The 20,649-nt window shown below is 45.4% G+C and overlaps 1 protein-coding gene across 3 annotated transcripts in view; it reads left to right on the plus strand.

Moving 5' to 3' along the window:
• The first annotated feature begins 8,675 nt into the window (after positions 1-8,675).
• BCAT1 (branched chain amino acid transaminase 1) overlaps positions 8,676-20,649 on the plus strand; it is a 53,204-nt gene continuing 41,230 nt past the window's right edge. The window contains exon 1 of one of the 3 annotated variants that reach the window (XM_088652469.1): positions 8,676-8,965. In XM_088652469.1, the coding sequence (XP_088508595.1) occupies positions 8,960-8,965 (6 nt within the window). In that variant the 5' untranslated portion in view covers positions 8,676-8,959. Of the gene's footprint in view, positions 8,966-17,899; positions 18,056-20,649 lie in introns of those variants that run through there. The other 2 variants (XM_060279168.2, XM_060279169.2) reach the window with 2 other exon arrangements.

The following is a 20,649-nucleotide window of genomic DNA, read 5'->3' on the forward strand; positions in this document are numbered from 1 at the left end:
TGTTGTTGTTTGTTGTTATAAAAAAGACTTTACCTATCTGAGCAGTTTTGTTTCTCTATTTCTCCAAGGTATGTGGGGGTTTTTCTGTTGAGATTGAAAATTATAACCCATTTTTAATCACATTAATGAGAAATTTGTGGGATTAGCACTGCTACCTGGATACTTTGAGAAACAACTTGAAGAATGTGTCTACCGAGCCACTGTGCTGCTTGCCAATCACAGGTGCTGATGTTGCACATCTCTTGTCACTTTGGTTAGGCTGTGAATTTCTTGGGTCAAGTTTCAGAAGTTAAACAGAATAAAGCACAGGTGGCTAACCTTTGCCCCTCAAGGGATTATCATAGAATCATAGAGTTGGAAGAGACCACAAGGGCCATCCAGTCCAACCCCCTGCCAAGCAGGAAACGCCATCAAAGCATCCCTGACATATGGCTGTCAAGCCTCTGCTTAAAGACTCCAAAGAAGGAGAGTCCACCACACTCATTGGCAGCAGATTCCACTGTCGAACAACTCTTACCTTCAGGAAGTTCTTCCTAATGTTTAGGTGGAATCTTCTTTCTTGTAGTTTGAATCCATTGTTCCATGTCCACTTCTCTGGAGCAGCAAAAAACAACCTTTCTCCCTCCTCTATATGACATCCTTTTATATATTTGAACATGGCTATCATATCAGCCCTTAACCTTCTCTTCTCCAGGCTAAACATACCCAGCTCCCTAAGCCGTTCCTCATAAGGCATTGTTTCCAGGCCTTTGACCATTTTGGTTGCCCTCCTCTGGACACGTTCCAGCTTGTCAGTATCCTCCTTGAACTGTGGTGCCCAGAACTGGACACAGTATTCCAGGTGAGGTCTGACCAGAGTAGAATACAGTGGTACTATTACTTCCCTTGATCTAGATGCTATACTCTTATTGATGCAGCCCAGAATTGCATTGGCATTTTTAGCTGCTGCATCACACTTGACTTATGTCAAGTTTGTGGTCTACCAAGACTCCTAGATCCTTTTCACATGTACTGCTCTCAAGCCAGGTGTCACCCATCCTGTTCTTGTGCCTTTCATTTTTTTTGCCCAAGTGTAGTACTTTACATTTCTCCCTGTTAAAATTCATCTTGTTTGCTTTTGCCCAGTTGTCTAATCTGTTAAGGTCATTTTGAAGTGTGATCCTGTTCTCGGGGGTATTAGCCACCCCTCCCAATTTGGTGTCATCTGCAAACTTGCTCAGGATGCTCTCAAGCCCATCATCCAAGTCATTGATAAAGATGTTGAATAAGACTGGGCCCAAGACAGAACCCTGTGGCACCCCACTAGTCACTTCTCTCCAGGATGAAGAGGAGCCATTGATGAGCACCCTTTGGGTACGGTCAGTCAGCCAATTACAAATCCACTGAATGGTAGCATTGTCTACCCGCACTTTACCAGCTTCTTTACAAGAATATCATGGGGCACCTTGTCAAAGGCCTTGCTGAAATCAAGATAGGCTACATCCACAGCGTTCCCTTCATCTACCAGGCTTGTAATTCTGTCAAAAAAATGAGATCAGATTAGTCTGACATGACTTATTTTTCAGAAACCCATGCTGACTTTTTAGTGATCACAGAGTTTCTTTCTAGGTGCTCACAGACCGTTTGCTTAATGATCTGCTCTAGAATCTTTCCTGGTATTGATGTCAGGCTGACTGGGCGGTAATTGTTTGGGTCGTCTCTTTTCCCCTTTTTGAAAATAGGGACAACATTTGCCCTCCTCCAGTCTGCTGGGACTTCGCCTGTTCTCCAGGAATTCTCAAAGATTACTGCCAGTGGTTCTGAAATCACCTCTGCCAGTTCTTTTAATACTCTTATTGGACTGCAGCTCCCAACATCTCCCATGACAGCTGGGGCTGATGGTAGATGGGAACTCACTCCCAACTGAGATTAGATGGAGCAAAGGCATTTTGTTCCTATGTTTCATTTTAATTGTTCTTTGCATGATTATATAATACGTTATGCACACTGCTTAGAAATTCTGAATATTAAGCAGTATATATATCTGAAATGTTTTTTTTAAAATAGAGCATCTGAAAGGACACAGGTTTCCCATCTCTTAGATAAAGTCATTGTTTTTTTCTAAAAAAAATGTTTAGGGGTACTCTCATTTTCCTACTCATATTGAAATAATGCCCCTCAATGAGGACATACTCCCAGAGAAAAAGCACTGGATGAAGTATATCCCAGCATGGAGACAACTCATGGGGAAGTGTCTCCTCCTGATTGCTGCCTGTTAGTCAGCTGAGAGGCAGTGCCATATAGTGGTTAGTGTTACAGGATTGGACCAGGCAGGCTCAGATTGAAATCCACACAAAGCCACAAATCTCACTGGCTGATTAACATTGGGCTAGTCACTCTCTTAGCTTAAGGCTAGCTTAAGGCTAGCATTTCATCCTGAAATTTTGAGGGAAGCCTAAAGTTTTTAAGAAGCTAAGAAAAATAATCATTGCTGTGGTGCATGAGTGGACAGGATTGGAAGTTGCATATGTTTCTAGGAGTGTCTCCAAAAGGACCTGGCAAGCTTGCTTCATTAACACCTTTCCCCCTTAAAACAAAAACATTCTGCATTTAAGAAACCACACAAGCACATTTCACTAAATTTTCAAGGTTCAATTTTTGACTTGTTTGTCTAGAGCAATTTTGGCACTTGTGCCCTAGAAATAAGGTGTGGTTTTTAGAATTGGCAGGATTTATCTGAAAATAACAGAACACCACTAGTCATCACATACAGCTCCCAAGTTAAAACAGTACAACGCATCATCAGAGATCTACAGCCTCTCCTGGACAATGACAGCTCCCTTTCTCAAGCTCTGGGAGGAAGACCTTTCATTGCCTACAGACAGCCACCCAATCTTAAACAACTCCTCACCCACAATAATACAACCACCAGACTTAACATGGACACTGGTACCAGAGCCTGCAATAAACCCAGATGCCAACTTTGCTGCCACATACACCCGGACAACATCATTACTGGCCCCAACAACAACCAACATACCATCTCAGGACTATTTAATTGCTCATCTTCTAACATTGTGTATGCCATCAAATGCCAACAGTGCCCTTCAGCTCTCTATATTGGACAAACAGGCCAAACCCTACGCCAAAGGATAAATGGACATAAATCTGACATCAGGAACCAGAAGACAGAAAAACCAGTAGGAGAACACTTCAATCTCCCAGGACATTCTATACAAGATCTCAAAGTAGCTGTCTTACTACAAAAGAATTTCAGAAATAAACTGGAAAGAGAAGTTGCTGAATTACAACTTATCACCAAGCTCAAAACCATGGAGGGACCTGGTTTGAACAGAGATATCGGATTCTTATCTCATTATACATGATAAGCGATCTTCAGCCATCTCAACCCTTGCTTTTTCATGCAAAACCATTTGCAGTCGTTTTCGGTCATCAACAGCTATCAGTCAGTCAATCACCCACTTCCACCACCCTTCTGAGTGATCCCCCCTCCCCTCCCCATCCCCACCCCCTCCCCACCCCTTCTCTACATAAGTGCCTGGGGGCTCCTATTTCACTGTATCTGAAGTGTGCATGCACATGAAAGCTCATACCAAAATAAAAACTTAGTTGGTCTTTAAGGTGCTACTGAAGGATTTTTTTTTATTTTACTTCGACCCAGACCAACACGGCTACCTACCTGTAACCAGGATTTATCTGGTCAATGATCCTGCAAAGAGCATATCTAAAAGCAGCCAGACATACTCTTCCATTTATCTTTCCTAATAGTAAAGCTTTCGGGGGGGTCCCCTCTGCAAGACACCCTCCTGCTACTGTGGCAGCTGCCTCAGGATAATTTATTAGGTTTCCTAATGATGCAAATTTGCTGGCGGTGGGCAAGGCTGACAGGAAGCATTTGCTGCGCAACAAATCAAACCCCAAGTACCTTTTCATTTCGTATTGACTTTCGGGCCATCCCTGAAGTATCTGACAAAAGAGAGTTTTTGCACGCATGCAGCTGCCTTAAGAATCGGTTGTCTGGGGGTCTCGTTATTTTGAAGCCCGGCTGTAAACATACCTACTAAGTTTTGTGGTGAGACCCCTTTGAGAATAGGTGCAGAGGTCAATAGCGTGCACAAACATCAAAGAGAACTATGCTGTAATCATACATACCAAAATGTATTGTACCTTAATGCAGAGAGAGTTGAATCCTTCCTAACCTGCAACAGCAAACAGGTGAGTTTGTGTGTGGGAGGGGGAACGTGATAAGAGTCTTTTAACACCAAATTACATACATGTTACAGATGGGTGGGCATTTCTTCTTGGGGGTTACCCAGGACATATAAAAAGGAAGGACCTCTGGCATGGTTAGAGTGCTGGACTAGGACCTGGGAGGCCAGAGTTCGAATCCCCACCCAGCCATGAAGCTCACCTTGGGCCAGTCACCCTGTCTCAGCCTAACCTACCTCACAGGGTTGTTGTGAGGATGAAACGGAGGAGAACTATGTGCACCACCTCAAGCTCTTTGGAAGAAAAATGTGGTATGTAAATGTAAGAAGTAACACACAAATGTTTATGCCGGGGTCCCCAAACTAAGGCCCGGGAGCCGGATGTGGCCCAATTGCCTTCTAAATCTGGCCAGGAATCAGCATGTTTTTACATGAGTAGATGTGTCCTTTTATTTAAAATGCATCTCTGGGTTATTTGTGGGGCATAGGAATTCGTTCATTTTTTTTTCTTCCAAAATACAGCCCGGCCCCCCACAAGGTCTGAGGGACAGTGGACCAGCCCCCTGCTGAAAAAGTTTGCTGAGCCCTGGTTTATGCGATTTGCTGCCGCCAGCTCTGGTGGGTGACTACTTGCAGGCTTAGGTAGCTTTTAGAGGGATTTTGAGACAAATAAGTGGGTCCTGAAGCAAAAGGTTGCAGTGATGGGCTGCTGTTCAGGCTTCCAGCCACTCCAGTCTATCTATCTCCCCATTTCCTCCCAACAGTTAGCATTTTGTGCTCACTGAGCATGACCTGCTTGTAGTGGGGTGCCTTCTCCAATTTAGGGTGTGTGTGTGTGTGGATGTACTTGTATCTATTCCCAGCTACATTAAAATCCTGGATTTCTTTGCTTTCTGTGGACAGCTCTCACTTCTGTCTCTGGGGATATCTAAATATGTCTCCTCCTCAGTATGAACCTGGAAATGGCCTATCCAGACAACTGGATACTTGTCTGCACCCTTTTTGTATCTGTGTGCATCCCTTGCTCCATTCTGGGGGGGGGGGAGAGAGAGAGAGAGAGAGAGAGAGAGCTTCCTACTTTGGTATTTTTTTACCCTCTAATGACAGGGACAAGGAACCTTTGTCCCTCTGGCTGCTACATGAGCTCATCCCTGATGCTGGGGTGGACAGGAGTTGTAGTTCAGCAATATCTGGAGGGCTATAGTTTCTTCACCGCGGCTCTAAATGTTCTTATGTTCATTAAGTCCTGGGGTTATCCTGCGGATACTTTCCTTTTGTGCCTGGGAAGACTTGAATCAGAAAGAAAGGGGGTGATGGAATATAGCCCTCTTAACAGCTGTTAACCATGTTGACTAAATAGAACCTCCAGGTTCAGAGGTAGTCTATCTCTGTCTAAAAACCATTACCTTCAAGCCTTGCTTGTGGGCTTCTTGGAGGCATCTGGCTGGCAAATGTTGCATTAGAATGGAGCACCTGATATCCCACAGAGCTTTATGTTCCCCAAAGGCATTACTTTGGTCAAGAGAAACAAACCCCCACAAGCTCTGTTAAAATATATGGATGTTTTGCCATCTAAACTTGAATGTGCCTCGGGGTAAACCTTTTGAACTTTGCAATGAATTTAACCTGTATTCCTCAAAAACCTGAAAGGATGCCCTGGAACTAGCACGGGGGGGGGGGGGGAATCTGGACATGGGTGTGAACTGAGCCCCCATCAAATGTCCCTAGCAAGTTGATTGTTTTTTTATTTAAAGCCTTGTGAAATCTGGTTGGCAAATGGATTCTAGCATCATCATTCACTGCTGGGTTATGATTTGAGCATTTCCATAGCAACCCTCACACACTACCTTCTGATCTTGCAAAGACTTAACTTGCATGTTGGCTTTCTGTGCTCTAAGGGCTACAGCCTATTCACCCCTCCCTTTCAGAGAGAGAGAGAGAGAGAGAGAGAGAGAGAGAGAGAGAGAGAGAGAGAGAGAGAGAGAGAGAGAGAGAATTGCTATGAAGATGAGTTCAAAGCTGCAAGCAGCTGTTGCGCAGATCAGCCAAAATGGCATTTTTCACCAGTTCAAATGCAGCAGCGGTCCAGAATTCAGATGAGACATTCTGGAGCTGTGCCTGGTTTTGGATTCATTTTTATTTTAAAAAGCTACAACCCTCTCTTCCAGCTCACCTGATCTCTTGGAAGTGGTATACACAAAGCATTAAAAAGCAAGAAGTGCAATCATTTTAAGAAGCGGTGTAATTTCAATAAAAATAAAAAGGATAAAAGCAACTGGAGGTGTATCAGGGTAAAACATTGAAACGATTTCCAGCTGAAAACAAAAGGAAAACGTCTGGGAAAATAAAAGTTATACTAATGCAATAAAAAGTATAATACATGCATACATAAATGTCTGTCTCTAAAAGCAAACTCAGGTGGTGAGGACCAACAGCAACAGAACCCAAATGGCACCACTGTGAAATAAGGAGGAGGCATTATGATGCCTTGGTGTTCAAAAAGCTTTTGACAAAGTACAGGTGAAACTCGGAAAATTAGAATATCGTCGAAAAGTGCATTTATTTCAGTAACGCAACTTAAAAGGTGAAACCAATATATGAGATAGATTCATGACATGCAAAGCAAGATATGTTGAGCCTTTATTTGTTGTAATTGTAATTATTTGTCATTAGGCGGGTCAATTATAAATGGAATGTAATTAATGAAATGTAATAGTGATGTTTATTTTTGTTTATTTCTGTATTATTGTAACTATTTGTTTTATTATTGTGGAATTTCCAAAAGAAAGCATTTGTAAAAATAAAAAATAAAAAGTTGTATTACTGAAATAAATGCACTTTTCGATGATATTCTTATTTTTTTCGAGTTTCACCTGTACAATGCCTAAGACTCCTGAGTAAGCTTAGCTGTCACAGAATGAGAGGAGGGATGCTTTTTGTGGATTTACATCTTCTTAAGAAACACAAAGTAGCGAGTAGGAATAAATTCTTTGTTATCCCAATGGAGGGTTGTAGAAAGTGGAGTTCCCCCAAAAGATTGGTATAGGGACCTGGGTTTTTTAACTTACCGGTATTCATAAATTACTACTGCTTAGAAGGGGAGCCGTGTGGTAGGTGAGTTTGCTGAATGTTCAGAATTATTAAAACTGATCTGTGAAGAACTCCAAAAGGATCTCTCCAAACTCAGCAAATGGGTGCTAAACTGGCAAATGGAATTCAATGTAAGAAGTGTAATTGGATGCATGTTGAAGGGGTGTCTAAATTTCATATACATGCCCATGGTTCTGAACTGGTAGTGACTGACCAGGAATGAGACTTTGTAGAGGTAGAAAGTATATTACCCCCTGTAATGTAGGAATCTCAACACATGGTTCTCCCATCCCATTTGAAACCATGCCAGACCCTGCTTAGCTTTGCAAATGTGCTAGTGGTTTGGTTGCTGCATTTTTATACCCCCCCAAAAACTAGGGAGGGAAACCTTTGGCCCTCTGGATGTTGCATGAACTATAATTCCCATCATCCCTGGCGCTGGGCTGGACAGGAGCAATAACCGGATGGTCAAAGCTTCCTTACTATTGCCCTAAAGTTTATTACGTTTATTAATTTTTTTGCATCTGAAAATCTTGGGGTTACCCCGAGTCTGCTGGTACTTTTCTCCTGTGCACAGGAAGACTTGAATCAGAAAGAAAGGGGATGGTGGAAGATAGCCCTGTTAATGGCTGTTAGCCATGTTGGCTAAATATAACCTCCAGGTTTAGAGGCAGTCTATCTGTAGATCTTGGCTCAGTGTGTAGCAGCTGTGATTAAGGCAAATTTAATTCCTATGCGTTAGGGGTCATTAGGAAAGGAACGGAAGATAAATCTATCGATAATAATGCCATTGTACAAATCGATGGTGCAACAGCCCTGGGGAATATTTGTGTCGCCTCGCCCCAGAAAAGGATGTTGCACAGCTGGGAAAAGGTTCAGAAAAGGGATGACCCAAAATAATTTTTACATTAAGGGAACCTAAATGGTAAAAAAAAAATTGAGGAGAGTTACACATAGTCATAGAATGCTAGAATTATGGAATCATAGAATTGTAGAGCTGGAAGGGCCTCGAGGGTCATCTAGTCCAACCCCCGCCCCCTGCACTACAGGAATCTCCACTAAAGCATCCCTGACGGATCATGGCGGGAGCCACCACCAAGAATCCTCTTCGATTTGCAATTGCACCCCTTTGCTTAATCAAGAGCAAACCTGCCACATCCCACAGGCTGCCTAGGGCATAGATGCATAGATAGGGCCTAGAGGAGAAGAAAGCGCAAGCGGTCGCGAGGACGGACGTCCTCCTGGTCCCTTGCAAGCGCTGGACTTGCGCCTCCTCCAAGGATGGATGGAGAACCGGGATGACGGCGCCGCGGGGATTTGCCGCTCTTCCTCACCTTCCTCTGCCCCCTGGCGGCGGCGGCGGGGAGCGCCGTTTCCTGCCTGTGATGCAATCGGCGCGGGTAAAAAAAAAGCCGCCGTCGCCGCCCGCTGCTGGAGAAACTCGCTTGCAAGCCCTGAGCTGCAACGTGTCCCGCCGGCGCTCGCTTCGCCTCTCCTGGGCTCTTTTTTTTTTTTTTTTGCAAAGCTCTGCTTCGGGAGCGGCATCTTTTGGAGACGCCGGAGGGAAAGAAGCATCCCCCCCCCGACGTCTCTGCAAGCCGACCGCCTTTTCCTCTGGCCACCTTTAAATTTTGGGGATTGGGGTGTATTTATCCAGCGCAATGAAGGTAAGATCTGGAGGAAGCGATCGTGCGCAGCAGCAGCAGCTGGTTTTGCATCGCGGGAGGGTGGGAGATGCGCGTCAAGGAGCCCCGGCCACGTTTGCAAACACACACACACACACGGGAGCACACGTTTCGGGTCCCGGAGGCAGAGAAAGATTGCAGCTTCTGGGCCGATGATCTGGTTCCAATTGTGCTTCTTTGCTCCCCAGTCGTATCCATATGGGCCAGTGCTGAAAATGTATAGGATCGGGGGGGGGGAACGGGGGAGCCACCAGCAATTTATTTATAGGAATGCTTTTTTTTCATTATGTAGTTCGGTAAGATTTTGAAGGTTCCTTTTAAAAAGTGGCGGGACTTTAAGGGTTAAAACCCCAATTGCATTTATTCATCCCCCCCCCCGGACATCTTGCACGTTCAGTGTCTTCCCCCCCAAATACAGCAGCAGAAAAACAACAGGCAATGCAATGACTTATTCGGACTGGAAGTTTCCAGGGTTTATTTTTTGTGGCTTATTCTGGAAAGAGCTATATTGTATATATGTGTGATTTAGTCTCTCTGTGTGTGATAGATATGCATTTGTGTGTTGGATGCTGCGATTTGGAGGGCCCCGGAGTTTATTTATAGATCTTAGCTCTGCAGTCAATTTGCATGCTCCGAATCAGGTCATCGGGGAACGGGAGAGGCACTGGTTGTTGACGGGCACCCTCCGTGTAAATGGGAAGATGTGAGCTGTCCTGTTTACCCCCAGAGACGTGAGGCCCTGCAAGTTATTTCCCTCTTCTCCCGCCTCCCCCAACTCAATCTTCTTCTGCATGTGCTCCAGATCCTGTTTCCTTTCACACATTTCCTCTGCTCCGTTGAAGGGAAGGGGAAGAAATTCTTATCTTCCAGGGTGGCTTGTGGGTATTTGGGGTGGGGGGAGAGGAGGCAGTAACTTTATACCCTGGTGAGCAGCTGAACCGCAGGAAGCATTTGATTTTTGTTTGAGGGGGGGGGGGAGCCTGCAAGTAAGAGACCAGAGAAAGCGTCTGTATTCACATAAGTGTCACGTCACTGCAACTTTGAGCTGCGCGTCATGCCCCTGGCAAGATGGGACTTGCATCCAGAAAGCTAGCTCCTGTGCCAGACTCACTCTGGGATCCTTATTGCAGTCACAGAAGGTAGAAAATCAGGGTTGCGACCTTCTTGTTCTGAAGGGCCGTTAACAGCTGGTTGAGAGGCATTAATAAGTCGCTGAAGCTTTTCCTCCCAAACTTCTCAGATCCAGAAAAAAAGGCTTCGCCTGTTGAATTTCAGCCTGCCAGGCTGCTGCCAAAGGCTAGGGCAAAGCTGGCAACCATGCAGTGTCACATATGCAAAGTACGGAATGCAGAAGTAACCAATCGGAGCTGCAGCAGAATGTTGCCGTGTGGAGTACTGTACTCCTGTTCAGGGCTCCAGCCAGCCATGCCCTATTCCAGACTATTCCATTCCACACACCCACACACCCTGGCACTCCTTCCACAGTTGGTTAGCATTCTGTGCCCACGCTGCATTCTCAGTCCTCGTTCGTAGGACTTAGCAACCTGTCCTATACAGAGTCAGGCCATGGGCCCACCTGGCTCAGTACTGTCTGCGCCAGGTATCGTCAACCTTTTAACCCAAATGTGTGTTTGGGGACCCATTTCTTACTCTTTCCCCATATATTTGCACAGCGGTAGTCCTCCTGTTGCAGCACAACTTGGATCAGGCTGCATTGATCGGTAGAACAGTGGCCTGCACTGACTGGCAGCAGCCCTCTGGGGTTTCAGACAGATGTCTCTCTCTCCTGGGTTTATTTGGCCACGCCGGAGATTGAACCCGGGACCTTCTGCATGCAAAGCAAACGTTCTGGCTCTGAGCTATGACTATCCCTTCAGTTGCTTGGGTCTCCCTTTCTTTTAGCTTCCTTTAATTTGCTTCCATTTCTGCAGAGCTTAGGAGCTCCCTAGGCCTGCTAACACAGTGCCCCCACCCCTTGGTGGTTGGATAGTGTTCTTGGCTCCCCGGAGACTTGGGAGTTGCTACCAAGCTTGGTGCTGTCAAATATTGGACCCTGGTTTCTCTTATGCATTGACCAGGCTGTCTTTGGAGCCTGGCAACACCTGGAGGGCACCGTGTTGCCTATTTCTGGGCACTGCTCAGCTGGCCTGCAGTCTTCCATCAGGCTCAGGTGATGCGTCAAGGGTGCTTAGCCTGGAGAAGAGAAGGTTAAGGGGTGATATGATAGCCATGTTCAAATATATAAAAGGATGTCATATAGAGGAGGGAGAAAGGTTGTTTTCTGCTGCTGCAGAGAAGTGGACACGGAGCAATGGATTCAAACTACAAGAAAGAAGATTCCACCTAAACATTAGGAAGAACTTCCTGACAGTAAGAGCTGTTCGGCAGTAGAATTTGTTGCCAAGGAGTGTGGTGGAGTCTCCTTCTTTGGAGGTCTTTAAGCAGAGGCTTGACAGCCATCTGTCAATAATGCTTTGATGGTGTTTCCTGCTTGGCAGGGGGTTGGACTGGATGGCCCTTGTGGTCTCTTCCAACTCTATGATTCTATCTAACCAAAAGACTGGACTCGTACCATTACAGATTGCCGTAGGTGCTTGCATGATGGAATGTGCCATTTATTGGAATGGGGTGTGGGTGGGTGGGGAGCCCAATAATATCCATACACATAGAAAACTACGTGCATCAGAGAGGTGGCTGCATAACTGATAGTTTTCTAGATGCATGGAAATACAGGGGGGAAAGGCAGGGAGTTTTTTTTGCGGGGAGTATCACATCTCTTTTTTGCTGCCCTTGGCATCCATTTTGTGCTGGCACCCGCGGCACTTTTTATCAAGATATGAACGCTGCTGGCACATCCTTTTATTTTTTACCAAAAACAAGCACTGGAAATAGTTGTTTGCTTTGAAGAGCATTCGGTCATGATGTGATTGGATCTGAAGCGGTCCAGACCAGATCAGGCTTAACTCCCTCATTTGCCGTTTATGAGAACTTGTTATCTGAAAGTCAAAAGTCTTCCAATATTTTAAAAGGATCCTCATCCACTGCAAATGGGGCGTGGAAGAAATTGTTCGCAAAGAATAGTTCTATCAATCTCTACCAGTCAAAGGAATAGGGAACCCCTTGGCATAAATGTATTCTATTTTATTTATTTCGTTTCTATACCGCTTTATTTTTTTTTAGGGAAACGAATCTCAAAGCCTGTTTTCCACCTACATTAAAACATCGAATAAAACAATCCAGAATAAAGCAACTGAAAGTCAAATATGAAGTATGCATTCAAAGCAATATAGTTAACTGGAAACCAAAATATTATCAAAATAAAACATGTCAGAGGTCACAACTACAGAATGCAGATTTAGCACAGCAAAATGATCTTAAACATTTCTAAAGGAAGTAAAAGAGCGCCATTGAAAGCAGCGCAAACCAGCAGGAGAAATAAAAGTATTATCATAAGCACAAATCATTCAGTTTGCAGAGGAAATATCAGTGTGTGGACTAAAGCTCAACTTTGTCAGTTGCGTGAAATGAGATTGTGAAGCAGGTGGCTGGGCCTTGCAGGGGACATTTTTGTGAATAAATCGATTTGCAAAGTGAGCTTAAAAGTTAGCATTAATCAGCATCTGCTCAGAAGGCAGAGGTTCCACATCCACCCATGAGGGCAGAAGTGCATGTTATGCGATTCTTTGTGTTTTTTTTTTGCTATAATTCATGGAGGTTGAGGGAGGCAGCATGCCTCTGCAAACCAGCTGCTGGAAATCCCTGGAGATCTTGTGCTCTGATCCTGCTTGCAGGCTTCCCCTAACCATCTCGTTCTCCATTGTGAGAACAGGATGCTGGGCTACACGAGCCTTTCTGATATGCTCCACCAGGACTCCCCTCATTCCTTTTCACTTTGGAAGATTCGCACAGAGAGGGAGGCTTCTAAACTCTTTCCTCTTGCATTGAATTTCTCCACCGAGCAGTACCATCTCCTATTGCATTTACCCGAGGAAAAGATTCTAGTCCCAGTATCTTTTCCCTAGTGGAGACAAAAAGCAGCTTTTCGTTGGTCTCACTTTTAAACAATTATTCCCACCCACCACCCACATTTTGCATTGATCTCAGGAGTTGTACTGCATGCTGTTTTTTTCCTCTCTTGTATTATTTTTTAAAAAAGTTTTTATTAAATATTTTCTTGTGTTACTAAAGTACACACAGCACCTCTGTTTTCAGACCATAAAGTCCTTTCTGCAGACCAGTTATTATTCTCTGGGTTTTTTGTTAATATTGTACACAGTGCCTTGGATTTTTTTTAAAAAAAAAATTAAAGGCGCTATGACAGAAATATTGTTTAGTAAACTGATTGAGGATGGGGGGGGGAGCATACAGATATTCTGCAGTAAAACAGCACGAGAGGGGAAGGATGGAAGAAACTGTTTCCCCCTAGCCGCCTCCTCTCGGTTGGATTGATTCCCCTCACAGGGTTGTTGTGCGAGCAAAAGGACTTCTGGCTGTGCATTGCAGCTTCTTCTCCTTGTCTGCACCCAGTGTGCTTTCCTCATCCCCCTCCCAAGAACCCCTAGAACATATTTGGAGAGATGGGAAGTTCTGTGCCGGGGGTGGGGAGTTATTCCTTGCGAGCCACAGCTTCTTTAGACATGGCCCGCCATCCTTCCACTTAAAATTGCATCTGCATTGCGTTTTTAAATTTTTTACATTTTAAAAAATTATCCCGAAAGAATCGTGGGGCTGCGCATAATCTGCGATTCCGCTCTGAATGAAAACAATGGAAGTTAACAAGGTGCAATCATTCTTGTCGGCAACCCAATGGCTGTAGGTATATGCCCAGTACTAGCTGGTCTTCACAGGCTCAGGTTTTAATCTCTGCAAGTCATCGAAAGCGAGAATCATTAGTTAGTGTTTGTAGTGGCAATACCAACTTTGGTACGGTCACAACAGGGTGCAGTGCCAACAGTACCAGGAAATAGTTTTAAGCGACACAGAAGTCACTTTGGGTTACCTGTGATGGAATGTCCTGCTAACAAGATAACAGGATAAGAAGCATAGCAAAGCTGTGTGGAAGTGTTTGGGAGAGAAATTGCCAAATTTTTTGCTGCAAAGTACCTCCCGTTTATGGACCATAAAGAAGGCTGATCGCCGAAGAATTGATGCTTTTGAATTATGCTGCTGGAAGAGACTCTCGAGAGTCCCATGGACTGCAAGAAGATCAAACCTATCCGTTCTTCAGGAAATCAGCCCTGAGTGCTCACTGGAAAGACAGATCGTGAAGCTGAGGCTCCAATACTTTGGCCACCTCATGAGAAGAGAAGAATCCTTGGGAAAGACCCTGATGTTGGGACAGATTGAGGGCACTAGGAGAAGGGGACGACAGAGGACGAGATGGTTGGACAGTGTTCTCGAAGCTACGAACATGAGTTTGACCAAACTGCGGGAGGCAGTGCAAGACAGGAGTGCCTGGTGTGCCATGGTCCATGGGGTCACGAAGAGTTGGACACAACTAAACGACTAAACAACAACAACCTCCCGTTTTGCCGTTGCTATTTGAAGCACCCATGTAGAATGCCCTCCCTCTGAATGTTTTGGGGAGAACATCATACCAAGAGAAGTTTGCTTTTAATGTATTGCTGCATGCTGGGTTCTAGACCTTAATTCCCTGGCACCAACTGCTACCAGCTATCAGGGACGGAGAGGCTGTGTTGTTGGGACTCCAGCTCCCATCACCCTTGACCGTTAACCATGCTGATAGGGGCTGATGGGAGCTGGAGTCCAACAACATTTGGTATCGTTCAGTCGGTAGAGCATGGGACTCTTAATCTCAGGGTTGTGGGTTCGAGCCCCACAGTGGGCAAAAGATTCCTGCTCAGGGTCCCTTCCAACTCTACCATTCTAGTATTCTATTTAGAGAACCACAGGCTCCCCCAGCCCTGATCCGTGTCCACAAGCTCAATTGCTGTGCTTCACTTGTTTCGCCTTATGAATGCAGGGTTGAAGGAAATGCAAGGGACACAAACGCAAGGGGAGATTTTAGGATTGTGGGAATGTACTGTACTTCATTTCGTGTGTGTTCTTGAACCTTAAAGTCCACCATTGGACATGTGAGTCTCAAAACCACGGCTGCCTCTGCATACACGAGGCACAGATGCTTTGGTTGGCAACTAGAATTCGTGGGAGTTGTACTCCAGAACGTTTGGAGAGCATCAAGATGCGGAAGGTCGTTCTGTGTTAGCTGTTGTTAGTCCATCAGCAAAAAGTACCGCAACAACTTCTGAAGTCTTGCTTGGCACTTAAGAAGAGGAGGAGGAGGAGCCTGAAAATCTGGCTGGAGGCTAGAATTGTTGACATAGCACTAAACCATGGTTTAGTGTTTCGTCTGAAAGCATCCAGTGTATATCAAAGGGCTCCGAGCCATCGGAGAACTGCTGTATGAATGCTAAGCATCGTTGCACTCATCCAGAAATTCAGAGGTGCTGACGAAATAAATTTGGAACCCTCCTGACAATGTAAAACAACAACACAATTATGAAAAATGACAAGCTAAAAGCATGCCTGTCAAATGGCAGTCAAGTTTCTCTCTCTTATTATGACTGCTTACTCAGAAATGATCGCAGTTGTCTTATTTACGTGACTACCCCAGCTGAGTTTCTGCCCTTGCAAATCCAAGAATCCTGTCTCAGTTATACAAGGACCAGCGAGTCTCAGTTTGCTTGGAATTAATTGTTTTGTCTCGCAAAAGTATCCATTAAGAAACAAGGCGATGGAGTAAAATGCAGGGCGCCATTATTTTTATTAGAGGTTAAATTGACTTTCCTCCATTAGAAGGACTTTGTCAAATATTGCCGCATGCAGCTGAAAATGAAAACCGGCTTTGCTTATCTGAAATATAAATGCTTCTCCCTCTCCTTTCCCACATCAATCCAGCGAAAACAGATTTTGGGGATAATCACAAGGTTTCCACTAGCTTGCCTTACCTCATTTAAAAAATCTTAGCACATCCGAGTCTTTCTGCATTTGATGCCCTATGTTCTAGAATCTCAGAGTTGCCTTCCTTTGATGCTTACTGTTCGTACACAGAATTTAAATGTAAGATCAAATAGTGCTTTGGGTATAAGATGGTTGCCTGGTCTGCCAGGGCTGAGTCTTTTTCTGCTGTGTGTGATATTTGAGGGGGGGGGGAACCCAGTAAGCACCTGATGATTCAGGGTGACCTTTTTCTGCGAGGGCCACATCGCCTTGGAATGATCTGTCAAGGGCCGCATGGCAGGTGGGTCTGGAGCTGAAACTGGGTAGGGGCAGAGCTAGAGGCGGGTGTGATTCCCTCCACTTTACTCTCTTCCTCCTTGCCACCCACATGGGGTCAAAGGTCAAATGAAATGGGATCACAGGCCTCAGATTGCCCACCCCTGATTCAGTACACTTCTCCATTGGTGCCCAGGGTACATTTCGCCACGTGAGCCAGGTGCATAGGAATAATTTTTCCAGTGAACCCCATAGATGCGGCTTGTAGAAAACTCACCCAGACTTGAGCACTGAGTCATGCTTAGCGAGGCAGTGGAGGGGTGGGGAAATTGCTGAAGGAATTTCCATTGGTTCCTCCTGTTCTTGTTTGCTGAACTCAAGTCTGATCCACCAAGGCCCTGAGCATTACAGACCAAATTGTCCCTTAACTACGAAAGGGAAATGGGGCAAACATGGTTGCTTAGGAAATGTCACCTGCAACTAAGCCCCACTGAACCAGTGTTAGAAACTCAGACATATAAGCTAGGCGCCAAATGGCTCCTAAAACCAGGGTTACAGTCGCCAAAACGGAGTGTCTAGTTGCCATTTTGGGGCCAGACAGCTCGAAAGCTGTATTTTTCAGTACGACGTTTTGGTTCCGGAAATTCATTCTGATTGTGCAGATAAAATATTGCGGTTAGCATTTTGCAGGATGAGTTGCTTGCGTGTGAAAGCAGTCAAGATCCAAGGGTCCCCAGGCATGCACCTCCAGACGGTGGAGATGTCAGGCACCATCCTGGCACCCGGGCACCTTCACTTGGTTGCAAATAGCCGAAAGTCAGGTGCCAAATGTGCCTGGCGAATTTCAAACACTGCTTTCACCTGCAGCTAAGCCCCACCGAACACAACTCCCAAGGAAACATGCATAGGACTTATTGCCTTCCTAAAACACATTGGTGCGCCACGATTCTAGGTTTGTTCATTTGAGAGACTGAAGTTAGCCCTATCCTATTTCAAAACACACTTGCTCCCTCTGTGAGCAGAGATGCCTTTGCAAACAGGGGCCCTTTTAGTGCTTAGGCAGAGCAGGGGGTAGCTACCCAGTCAAACTTCCTGTTGGGCTATTGCAGACATAAATCCAGCCAATCCACTTCGTTTATGGCCTCCTCTCCCACAGCAATAAAATTTTTAACTCTTTTTGGAAGGGTCATTCTAGCAGAATAAATACAGACAGACTCTCGGCATCTCTGCATAGCCATTCTTATTTGACTTCACGCTCCATGGATTAGTGTGCTTGGCTGGTTGCATGAGCTGCCCAGCCTGGAATGATCATAAATCCGTCCCTCACCTGCTTCTGACAGGTGTATTGCAAACAATACTCAAGGGTACAAGACATTTTGCTGCCCTGGAATTTTAATGGTGGTAGGGCTGTGCCTGCAACTTCGACAGTTTTATTATCTTTAAATATAAATCCAAATCTTTACGGAGGAAAGGTGGAGATCTGCCCTGATAGCTGCTCCGAACATTGCGTTTGTTGTTATTGACGATCGTATCTTTCCTTCTAATAGCAAACTCAGCCGATTAAGTGACGGCATAATTGTTGGCCAAACAGGGCAACTGACGAATAGGGTCATGTCAACATGCTCGGAGGCAGAAGTACACAGCATAAGTAGTTCCTCCCTACCAGTTCTGGTGGAGTCATAAGAACGTAAGAAAAATCCACTGGATTAGGCCAGCTGCTCATCCAGTCTAGCATCCTGTTCACACAGCGGCTAGCCAATGGCTGATGGAAGCCCACAAGCAGGATCTGATCGCAAGAGCACTCTTCCCTCCTGTGACTTCCAGCAGTTGGTAAAGGTAATGGGACCCCTGACCATTAGGTCCAGTCGCGGACGATTCTGGGGTTGCAGCGCTCATCTCGCTTTACTGGCCGAGGGAGCCGGCGTACAGCTTCCGGGTCATGTGGCCAGCATGACTAAGCCGCTTCTGGCGAACCAGAGCAGTGCACGGAAATGCCGTTTACCTTCCCGCCAGAGCAGTACCTATTTACTTGCACTTTGACGTGCTTTCGAACTGCTAGGTTGGCAGGAGCAGGGAACGAGCAACAGGAGCTCACCCCGTCACGGGGATTCAAACCGCCGACCTTCTGATTGGCAAGCCCTAGGCTCTGGTTTAACCCACAGCGCCACCCGCGTCCTTTCCAGCAGTTGGTACTGAGAAGCATTTCTGTCTCCAGCCATGGATGCAGAGCATGGCTAGTAGCCATCCACAGCCATCTCCTCTCTGCATCAATCCTGTTTCCTCTCTTCTCCCTTCCTCTCCCCAACCTCCTTATGTTCCTATGGGCTGTTGTTGTTTCAACAAGTGTGCTGTCTGTGTGCTTGAGCTTCACAAGTCAACAAGTGTGCATCCTTTTGCACAAACGCTTGTGCATGTTTAGAGGCAGCTTATACTGTACCTGAGTTCAGTCTTGGTGTAAACAAAAGACTCCTGGTCCTTATTGCCTTTTTGTTTCTTGTTCTGAATTGTTAAGAGAGGAGGAGCGTGTCTTGTTTGTCACTCAGTGGTACAAAGAGAGGATTATCTGCATATAGGAAGTGAGATTTATAGGCCAACAGGATGCAGTGAGCAGCGTTAATATAGTTGCTGTTTTTGCCTCTGTTGTCACACTGGCAAACAATGCAATCGTTAAGCAAATGGATTAATGCCAGGTCTGACAGGCAGGTCAACAAAAGAGACACTTAGAGGCTCTGTTCTCCGGTTCAGAAGAGTGGAAATGTCTCATTTGGCCACTTCGTTCTCTCTGCCGCTGCCGCCACCGACTTATCCCCAGCAATTCCAAAGCAAATGATGCTGATGCCAAAGGAGGACAACTAATGCACAAGTTTTCGGAAAACAGGCCCCATGACCCAAGTGTTAAAAGGTATATTTCAGCAGGAGACGTTCAGCAGGAGACATCTTTGCCACACGGTGCTGGAATTCCAAGTAAAAACAGCAACTGCTTTGCATCTGTCCCTCTGTGCCAAGGCAACATCCCTGACCTAAGTTCCTGGGTCCTCCAGGACGAATGCGTCTTGCGATCTGATGGTGACTCACAAGGCGAATGCATTTTGTGAAAAATTTGTCTTGCGAATTGCGGTTTCCCATAGGAATGCATTGAAATTTAATTAATGCGTTCCTATGGGCAAAAAAAGAAATTTCAATGCATTCCTATGGGAAACTGCGATTCGCAATAAGAATTTTTCGCAAAACGAATTGACTCGTGGAACGAATTAAATTCGTCTTGCGAGGCACCACTGTATATGGTTTATTTGCACATTCATAAAAACCTGAGCCTATGCTGGAGGGGCTGACAAGCATTAGCACCCCAGCCTTGGATTCTAGCAGAAATCAAGCATTGCTCTCCCTCTCTGGCTTCTGCCTGCCTCTAGCCTAGCTCACCCACCCATCCCTCTGGCTTTTGTCTTCCTTAGCCCCAGCCAGGTGAGAGACTCTCCAGCACAGAGCAGCTTCCTTAGTCAGACCAATGGCCATGCGACAATGGAATCCCCCCATTCGATTTTAATCCTTGCCGAGTCCAGTGGATTTAAAGGGGCTCAGGAACCTTACAGCATAAACGCCGCCCACCCGCCCCTAAAAAAACAACCCTCAAGTCACAACAATATTAATTTCCTCTAAGGCAACACTTTCTTGGCTGACCTCGTCTGCTTAACTTAATTGCTATGCTGAATAACTGCTGAGACTGCTTGTAAAGATTTAGGACTTGCATAATTCTGTAAGCCATTCTTGACGTTATTAATTAAATGGGCTGAGGTAGGGGGGAAGAGATGGAAGAAATTGTGTCAGAATCGTAGACTGTTTTAGCTTGCAAGGGACATCTAGCCTAAAAGCGGTCTCTCATCCAATTTGAAACCATACTGGCTCCTGCTTAGCTTTGCAAAGGCACTCCAGTTTTATTGCTGCTCCACTAGGTTTCCAGCACCTAATATGGTAGCCATTGATAGCTCTCTCTCTTCTGTGAATCTGCCTAATCCTCTTTTAAAGCCATCTAGGTTGTTGGCCATCATTGCCTCCTGTGGGAGGGAGTTCCATAGTTTAACTGCTCTGCATGAGGAAGGATTTTCTTTTATCTTCCCAAATCTTCCAGCATTCAGCTTCTTTGAATATCCTCAAATTCTGATATTATGAGAAAGGGAGACAAGCTTTTCTCTCTCTCCACTTTCCCCTTGCCATAAACATCTATCACGTCACCTCCTCCTCACCTTTTCTCTCAACTTCAAAGCACCTTTGCTGTGTTTATTCAAGATGGCATACCCAGTTTCCTCCCTCCTCATATCATCCTCACGCCAACCCTGCGAGGTAGGCGTTTGAGCCAAAGTGACATTTTCCAGCCAAGAGCCAAGCCCTGGGGTGAGATGAGGGGGAAATGGACCTCTTGAATCAGCATCTCA

Source organism: Zootoca vivipara, chromosome 9 (assembly GCF_965207765.1).
Source record: "Zootoca vivipara chromosome 9, rZooViv2.hap1.1, whole genome shotgun sequence".
NCBI lineage: Eukaryota > Metazoa > Chordata > Lepidosauria > Squamata > Lacertidae > Zootoca > Zootoca vivipara.